Source organism: Vombatus ursinus, unplaced genomic scaffold (genome assembly GCF_900497805.2).
Source record: "Vombatus ursinus unplaced genomic scaffold, bare-nosed wombat genome assembly UNPS02014779.1, whole genome shotgun sequence".
Classification (NCBI taxonomy): Eukaryota; Metazoa; Chordata; class Mammalia; order Diprotodontia; family Vombatidae; genus Vombatus; species Vombatus ursinus.
In genome coordinates, this window is record NW_020954557.1 from 13,916,596 (window position 1) to 13,926,485 (window position 9,890).

At 35.9% G+C, this 9,890-nt stretch overlaps 1 protein-coding gene across 1 annotated transcript in view; it reads right to left on the reverse strand.

The window, feature by feature from the left end:
- Positions 1-9,675, reverse strand: part of CCDC150 (coiled-coil domain containing 150) — a 113,444-nt gene extending 103,769 nt beyond the window's left edge. The window contains exons 1-4 of the mRNA XM_027866087.1: positions 9,643-9,675; positions 9,366-9,529; positions 2,945-3,162; positions 2,670-2,848 (exon numbers count right to left, since the gene is read on the reverse strand). Coding sequence (XP_027721888.1) covers positions 2,670-2,848; positions 2,945-3,162; positions 9,366-9,529; positions 9,643-9,675 — 594 coding nt within the window. The remainder of the gene's footprint in view (positions 1-2,669; positions 2,849-2,944; positions 3,163-9,365; positions 9,530-9,642) is intronic.
- Between the last annotated feature and the right edge of the window lie 215 nt (positions 9,676-9,890).

Here is a 9,890-nt window from a genome sequence, read left to right on the forward strand (position 1 = left end):
AGAGAGAGAGAGAGAGAGAGAGAGAGAGAGAGAGAGAGAGAGAGAATGGTCAGAAAGTAGGAAGAGAATGAGGAAAGGAGTATTTTAGACAAGAGTTCTTAACCTGGGATCCAGGTATTCCCAAAGGGATCCTTAGATATATTCCAGGGAGTCTGCTACTCTGGATGGGAAAAAATCATATCTTTAATTTGACATAATTTGGTTTCCTTTGTAATTCTATGTATTTATTTTATATATTTAAAAACATTATTCTGAGTAGGGGTTAATAGACTTCACTAGACTGCCAAAGGGGTCCATGATACAAAAAGGTTAAGAATCTGTGATTTAGGCTAGAAGAGGGAAGTTAACAGTGTGTCAAATGCAGCAGAGAGGTCAAGAAGACTGAAGACCTAGAAGAGACCATTAGATATGGCAATAAGGAGATCAATGGTAACTTTGGAGAGAAAAGTTACAGTTGAGTAACAAAGTTAGAAGCCAGATTGCAAAAAAGTCAGAAGAGGGGTGATAAAGTCAATAAAGTGTAGAAAATGTTTTTTTTAAATTCATATTTTTAAAATTCTGAACTTAAACCAAAAATAAAATTAGTATGTCCATCTACACTGTGGAACAAAAGAGAGGATTCTACATAAAACTGCAAAACTCAATTACATAGAGCTTTCTTTTCTCTTTAAGTGTATTCACCATATGACTTTCAAAGTGGTCCTGCTTGTCTGTGAGTCGTTCTGGCCCTTCCTTCTCTTCTCATTTTTTTGGGGGGTGAGAAAGGAGGAAGGCCCATCCCTAACCCCCTCTCTCTCTTCTATCTCTTCCCTCTGTAGATAGCGTTTTCTTTTTCTTTTTTTTTTTTTTTTTTTTGGCTAGGCAATGGGGTTAAGTGACTTGTCCAGGGTCTAGTAAGTGTTATGTGTCTGAGGCTGACTTTGAACTCAAGTCCTCCTGACTCCAGGGCCAGTGCTCTATCCACTGTGCTACTTAGACAATTTTTTTCTGTAGACAACTTTTTCTAAAGGAGCTTAGCTGAAAAAGGGAGAAGAGACAGGATAATACCTTGATGGGAGGGTTTAGTGAAGGTTTAAGGATAGAGGAAATGAGGCAGTACGGAAGGAACCAGTAGACAGGGAAAGACTGTTGAACATTAGAGACAGAAGATGTTTGAGATTGAGAGAGCGATCTGGTACAGAAAATGGAAGGAGATGGGATCGAAAACACAAGTACAGGGGTTGGGATAAGCAAGGATAAGGGACCAGCAGAGGGAGCTCACAACTAATGGCTTTGATTTTCTTGGAGAAAAGGCAAAGAAAGTCCTTAGCTGAGAGGGTAATATAAGGGGTGGTGTGGAAGGCCTGAGGGGAGAAGATTGTCAGCAATGACCACAGTCTAATTCACTAAACTCTCTTCTCCTCCATCCTCCTATCTGATTGCTTATTCTTTGATCTTTTTCTTTCACCTACCACTAAAATATGCATATTTCAAAATGCTCTTTTCCGTTCTTATCCATTTCCAAGGCTTTAACCATCACCTCCATTTGTACAGCTTTTCAATGTCCATCCCTACCTAGGACAATTCCCCTGAACTCCAGATTCACATTTCCAACTATCAACTGAACATTTTCTTTTGGATGTCTACAAAATCATTATCTATCCTCACATCTTGTCTTCCATACTTTTACAATTCTCCCAACCATGTGGGAATCTGTCATCTTTTCATATGAAGGAGAGGGAGAAGCAGCATTAATCAGTTACAAAGTCCCATTAATTCATTCTTCACAACATCTTCTGTTCCACTGTACTATCAAAGTCCTAGTTTCAGGCCCTCAAAGCCTACTTAAACTATTTATAGTCTCTTATTCCTGTAATCAAACATGAATGCTGCTAATGAGATTAATCTTCCTAAAATAATGCTTTTATCACATTTCTCTCCAGTACAAAAACCTTTAATTGCTCCCTTTAGAGGAGAAAGTTCAAATTCCTTAGTCTAGCATCCAGGGCCTCTAAAATCCCTTTATATTTCCAACTTTATCTTCAAGTATTCCTCTATATAAACTCTATGCTCTATCAAACTCAACTGGTCACTGAACACCCACTATTTGTCTTAATGCTATTGTTCATGTGGTTTTTACCTTCGCCTGAAATGTCTCCCTCTATTCTCCCTGTGTTTAGTATGTGTATTTAAACTTTGAATATCATTCAAGGCACAGGTAAGGTCCCATCTCCTTCCTGGACCAATGGGATCTTATCTTCTTCTGAATCCGTAGCACTTACTGTCTATGTCTATCATTTGGTAACTAATCCTGCAGTTCCCTATAACATCTCTTCCATTAGTTTCATATCATTAACTTCTCATTTTTTAATATCTTTTCTTCCTAATTAGGTTGTCAAGTCTTTCATTTCGGGGACTATCATACTTCTTTGTATTCCCCTCCCTGCTGGTACCTGGCAAATAGGAGGAATTCAAATATGTGATTGCTGATCACATTCAATAGCTCGAAAGCTTCAATGTGGGTATTGTCAGTCTCACGTCAACAAGCATTTATTCAACACCTATTATGTGCCAGCAAAAGTACACTAAAGTCAACATAATCTACTTTTAAAAGTTAGTCTTCAAAGACTGACTAAGGTCTTGTCACTCTCTAAGCATGAATTTAAATGAATACAACACTGGGGTCAAACCTTTGTTGCTGCTTCGATCTCCAGTGCGGCGCTCAACCTTTGAACTTCATCTTGTGCCTGGTCTCCTTCCTTCTTCATATCTCTCAGTTGCTTATGCAAATTCATGACTTCCAGATGCATCTCCCTCAGGTCATGTGAATGCTCTTCCTGTAGTGCATTTAGCTGATCTTTCATATAAACTATTGGACAATACAAAACCATGGAGCACCATTATACCTGAAACAAGTTGCTAAGGCAAGTACCAGACTTCTGCTCTCATTGTTTTCTCTCTATACCTGAATTCTGTGGATTGAACTCTTTTTTAATCTGAAGTTGTGAGATTTTCGCCTTCAGATTTTGCATGATGCTTTCCAGTTGGTACATACGATTCACCAGAGATTCACAGTTCTTCCATAAAACATTTTCTCCCACAAAACGACCTCTGGCCTGGAGAGGATGAATGATCTTCTGGTTCTCAGAATCCTCTAAAGGTACTGCAGAAAGAGTCTGAAGACTAATTTTAAAAAATGGATGTGGCAAAATTAACTCAGGTAAAGTGTATTGTGCTAGTTCCAGTTATTTTGAAGTCAGCACATACAGTTATAAAACTGGTTATCATTTGCACTAAACATTACTAGATAAATTAATGATAGTCTTAACACTTCCAAGTAATGCAGAACAGAGGAGCAACACAGTATGGTAGATAGAACTTGGAACCCAATAATATCGGGGTTCAAGACCATAGGCAAGTCACTTAACCTCTCTGAGCCTCAGTTTTCTCATCTGTAAAATGAGGATAATAACATCTGCAGCATCTAATTCATGGGGTTGTAGTGAAGCTCAAATAAGATATTCATAAAGTGTTGGGCAAACTTAAAGTGTTAAACAAATGTAATACCATTATCACATGATGAGGGCAAAGGTAGTACAAAATGAATAAAAATCAGTGATTAAAAAAAGACTTCAAATTGATTTATGTGGTAAAAGTCCTATGTAAACGTTCTAAACTATGTTAAGACTAAAATATAGAATAAAGAAACAGAGGGCAATCCCTATTTACATTGTACCTGAGATAACATCTTCACATGAATTTTGAGAAAAGATTATAAAATAATGCAAGGTCTGATGTTACTTATTGTAAAATCTCAGTCAAAGGGACCAATTAAATTTCCTTTTAGAGTTCAACTCCTGGGGCAGGTAGGTGGCACAGTGGATACAGCACCGGCCCTGAAGTCAGGAGGATCTGAGTTCATAACTGGCCTCAAACCAAACACTTGACACTTACTAGCTGTGTGACCCTGGGCAAGTCCCTTAACCCCAATTGCCTAAAAAAAATTTTAAAAATAGAGTTCAACTCCTACCTGAAGCATAAGTCACTTCTATAATATCCCCAACAACTGCTGTAAAAGCCTCTTGCCACAGCACCTTCAGTGGTGGTAAAAGCACTATCTCCTGAGGCAGCAGTTCCATTTTTAGGCAGGTATAATTACTAGGAAATTCTTCTTTCAGTGAAAGAAGTCTGTCTTCCTGCAACTTCCACTCATTGATCTCAGATTTCTCGTCGAAGACTAAGCAGAAAAGGCTAACCCGTCTTTCATGTGCCAACTCTAAGGACAGTTAAGTTCATTGAATCTTAAGAGTTAGAAGGGTCCTTATAGCTCATCTAGCCATCTCCTACAAGACACATGAATTCCCCCAATAATAGGTCGTAAAACCTCAGTGTAAAGAACTCTAGTGGTAGGTAGCTTACTATCTCATGAGGTAGTCCCTTCCATGTTGGCAGTTCTAACTAGAAATTTAACAGTAAAGCTTTTGAAACAATTCGTGCAATACCAAACCACTTGCATTAATTTTCTGTGCTTTTGCTTCTATCATTTGTACATTAGGGGCAGCAAGATGGCACAGTGGATAGAGTGCTGGGCCTAGAGTCAAGAAGACCTGAATTCAAATACAGCACCAGACACTATTTACTAGCTTGGTCAAGTCACTTAAATTATGTCTGCTGCAGCTTCCTCATCTGTAAAATGGAGATAATAATAGCACCTACCTCACAGAATTGTGAAGATAAAATGATATAATATTTAGAAAAGCACTTTGCAAACCTTAAAACACTTTATAAATACTGTCTATTATTTTTTTTATTTTTATTTTTTCAAGGCAATCGGGGTTAAGTGACTTTCCAAAGGTCACATAGCTAGTGAGTAGCTTGTGTCTGAGGCTGGATTTGAACTCAGGCCCTCCTGACTCCAGGGCCAGTGCCCTATCCACTGCTCCACCTAGATGTCTCAATACTGGCTATTATTATTAGCTATTACATAGCCTTTTGAAATATGCGCTCATCTCAGCTCCCTCTGTAGTTACATCAATTTCTATATTTTTTTCCTTTCTTTCTTCACATTTGCAATTGTACTGTTGAATTTCATTCTCAAGCATTTCTTTGAAGTAAATTTAGTTTTGGAGTCACACCATGAGATCCTGTCTCTTTTCTCTGAAGGGCTCTTATTCTTACAAATTTGGATCAGTTCCTTATATATCTTGGAAATGAAACTTTTATCAGAGAAATTTACTGTAAATATTTTCCCAATTGATTGTTTCCCTTTTAATCTTAACTTTATTGGATTTGTTTTTGCGAAATGTTTTTAATTTTATGTAATAAAAATTGTTCATTTTATGTTCTATGATCCTCCTTATCCTTGTTTGGTTGTAAACAATTCTCTTACCAATAAATCTGATAAATTATTTTTTCCATGCTTCTCTAATTTATGATGTGATTTCTTTATATCTAGGTCACATATTCACTTGGCGCTTATTTGGTATTGGATATGAGGTGTTGATCTAAAGCTAGTTTCTTCCATACTGCTATCCAATTTTCCCAGAATTAGATAAGGGGAGGCTAATGGTGTCATAAGACACCAAGAAATAAATAAAATTAAAAGAATGAAAAAATAGAAAAGAATGTGAAACATCTCATCAGAAAAACAACTGGGAGTGACAATGTAAGAATTGTTGGACTAAAAAATACAATCAAAAGAAGAACCTTGATACACTATTACAAGAAATTATTAAGGAAAATTGTGCTGAAGTTCTAGAACAAGAAGGCAAAGCAGAAATAGAAAAAAAATCCACTGATTGCCACCCAAAAGAATCCCAGGAGGAAAACTTACAGGAATATTATACCCAAGTTTCAATGCTCCCAGGTTAAGGACAAAATATTGCAAGCAACAAGACAAAAACAATTTAAATATCATGCAGTTACAATCAGGATTACACAAAACCTAGCAACTTCTATGTTGAAGGACTGTAGGTCTTGGAACACTGTATTTCATAGATGAAAAGAGCTTGGGTTATAACCAAGGGTAACCTACCCAGCAAAGTTAAGTATAATCCTGAATGAAAAAAAAATGGACATTTAACAAATTGAAATAATTTCAGGTATTTGTGACAAAAAAAGAATGGAAAATTTGACATATAAAATCTAAGAGAAATGTAAGGTAAACATTAAAGACCAATTATAAGGGATGAAATAAGGTCAAACTGTTTACTTCTTATATGTGAAAATATTATCAATACTCTCATGACTGTCATTTGGATAGTTTGAAAGAAAGACTTGGGCTGAGCTACGTATGACGGGGTGATTCTAAAAAATTGTAGGAAGAGATAAAAAGGGGTAATTATCTCATATGAATGAGACATGAAAGGAAGAATTGATATAGAAGAAGCAAGTGACGGTGGAGGGCTGGTAGTGCTGGAACCTTACTCTCAAAATGGGTTAGGAGACGGAATAAGGGAGGGACTTAAGGGTTTTCAGATTAATAATTAGTTGGGGGGAGAGAATAAAGAAGAAACTCTTCAATAGGTAGATTATGGTAAAGGAGGGATTCACCGATGGATGGGCAGATTAAAGAATAGGAGGGCTAGGGGCCAGTAGAAGTAAATTAGACTAATGAGGAGGGATAGGGTAAAGCTAGAAGGAAAGTGAAGAAAAATAGGATGGAGGAAAATACACAAGTAATTATAACTTAGAATGTGAATGAGCTGAATTTACACATAAAATGGAGCCTGAAAGCAGAATGGATTAAAAATCTGAATTCAATGATATGTCCCTTTCAGGAAACACAATAAAAATGAGAGATACACACTGAGATAAAATAAAGGGCTAGAGTAGAATTTATTATGTTAAAAAAAAGCTGGGATAGTAGTCATGATCTCAGACACAAGTTAAAGCTAAAATTGATTTAATTAAAAAGAGAAAAATAGGTAAACTATACTGTGTCACCAATATTATTCAATCTTGTGTTAGACCATTTAAAATAACTGGACAACATAAAATAAGTCATACCCCAATTGATGAATGTTCAAAGGACATGAACTGTCAGTTTTTCAATGAAGAAATCAAGACTGTATATAATCACATGAGAAAATGCTCTAAATCTTATTGATTAGAGGAATGTAAACTAAAATAACTTTGACATATCATCTTACACCTATCAGATGGGCTAAAATGATAGATGCTTTTCAAATAGGGAATGGCTAAACAAAGCTTTAATATATGATTGTGATAAAATACTATTGTGATATAAGAAATGATGAGCTGGTTCATTTAGAAAACCATGGAAAGACTTAGATCTATGAAGAAATATGCTACCCACCTCCAGAGAAAGAAATGATATATAGAAATATGTACAATATGGTCTTACATGTATATATATGTACATTTTATATATGTGTGTGTATATTTATAGATATGTATGTATATATATATTCCCATGTAATTGTAGCCTTCTATAAGGTGGGTGGGGGGAAGGAGGAAGAAAATATAAAATAAAATTGAGTTAAAAGTACACAACAGAGAACAAAAGAAAACCTAGAAGGAAGCATAGAAAAGCTAGGTTGCTTTGAAAACAATGTATAGGATTTATTAGATAGGTTTTCATGAAATGGAAATTTTTTGTTTTATATTGCCTCCTCTCTTATGTTCTGCTGTGTACATGGAAATGTTCTTTTTTTCTTTTCTTGTTTTGTATTTAAGTTTAAAATGAATAAAAAATTAAAAAAATAAAATTATCTGTTTGTTCTGGTTTATGACAATTGTTTTACTATAAAAATGCTAAATCCACTATTACTGCTCAATACAATCAAGATTTATTTAGGGCCTATTATGTGCAGTGAAGTGTTTTGTGCTAGATATTATTGTTGGACTAGAAATGATTGATTCACTTCCCAATGACTTCAATGACAATTTTGGTATTCTCAGCTTTATATTCAACATGGAAAATAATCAAGAAATCATTCAGTTTGTCCAGCTAGCTACAGCATTAATATGAAAATATAAAATACATAATTGCTATAAAATATATCGTATGTCTTCTAGCAATGAATCCTACTCCTCAGTTGTTTGACACAATCTTTACAAGAATACATTTTTGCATAAGAAATTAATTAGATTTAATGCTCCAATCTAGAAATTTAAATTAAATAGCTTTAATTGCTTTCTCCTCCTGACTGCCCCCCCACCCCACCCCAATCCTAGGAACTGCCAAAGAAATAAGGCAGAGTCTCTTACTACAAGCAGTTTATAATCTAGTTGAATAAAATATACAAACAATCCCTGCCCCCCCCCCTTAAGAACAGCTATCAACCAAGATAACAACTGCAAAATAACAACTGAAATTAAATACCAAACTACTAAGTGAATACAGAGTTTAAAAGCTATAAAAGTGAGGGCAGGCTATTTGAGGAAGGTTTCCTGGAAAAGGGAGTTTTGAGCCAGGTTTCAGAAAAAAAAAAATTGATATTTGTGGAGAGGTAAAAAAAAGCATTCTGGGGGCAGCTAGGTGGTGCAGTGGATAGAGCTCCATCCCAGTAGGCAGGAGACCTGAGTTCAAATTCCGCCTCAGACACATAACACTTACTAGCTGTGTACTCTGGGCCAGTCACTCAATTGCCCTCACCCAAAAAAAAAAAAAAAAAAAAAAAAAAGCATTCTATACCGGAAGGGGGATGCTTTGAGTAAATTCACAGAGTTGAAAATAAACAATTTTGTTTTTAGAAGATGACAGACATGTGTTTTGTGTGGAAAAAATGAGTTGCAATATGAGAAAGAATGAAAAGGTACAAGGGAGCCAAATGAATACTATGTTGAGGAGTGAGATGGACAATAAGGAACTACTGTAGATTCCTGAAAAGGAGAAGGATATGATAAAAATAGTATTTGAGGAAAACAGGAAGGAGGGAATAAGTATTTACATGGTGTCTTCTATGTGCCAGGCACTTTTATAAATATCTCATTTGTTCCTCACAAAAACCCTGCAAGGTAGGTGCTATTATTACCTCCATTTTACAACTAAGGAAACTGAGGCAGACAGAAATTTTTTTTTTAAGTGACTTGCCCAGGGTCACATAGCTAGTAAATGTTTGAAGTGAGATTTGAACTCAGATCTTTTCTGATGCCAGGATCAGCACTCCATCTATTAAATCAACAGTTGCCCTTGCTGGGGGTGGAGGTGGGGGAGGGTGGGGTGGGAAGCTATAGACTCATTCTATTAATAAGTTTCTAGGAAATTGGGCTTTCCAACTGCTTCAAGCATTTTTCTCTCCCTCAAAATTTCCAAACACTTTTTAAATTGAATTCCAAAATAAACTATAGCTTTTATTAACAAGGAATGAATAACCAATAAATTTCTACAAACTAAACAAATCTAGCTGATCTCATGTTACCTTTGTCCACTCAAACCTAACATTATTAGGTCATTCATTAAGGTATTTGACTGCTCTTCTGCTATTTTCATCCTCTTCTGAAGTACAGTGAATGCCTCAGGAGTTGTAGCATTGATGTTCACTGGGGAGAGGACTGATCTGGCTGTTACAATATTCAAATCCATCTGTAATTAAAAAGTAACAACATTCATATTCACTGGACAAGTGATAATTATTTTTGTTAGTTTTTTACTTTCAGTTTAACAACATTACACTTGCTTGAGGAAATGTCCTGTACCTTTGGGTTTCTCATCAACTGTGATGTAGCCATGATATAGACTACCAAAGGGGCATACAAAAATGGCATACATGGGGCAGCTAGGTGGCTCAGTGGATAGAGCACCTACCCTGAAGTCAGGAGGACCTGAATTCAAATCTGGCCTCAGACCAAACACTTGACACTTACTAGCTGTGTAACCCTGGGCAAGTCACTTAACCTCAATTGCCTAAAAAAAAAGAAAAAAAAGAAAAAGAAGAAAAATAGCA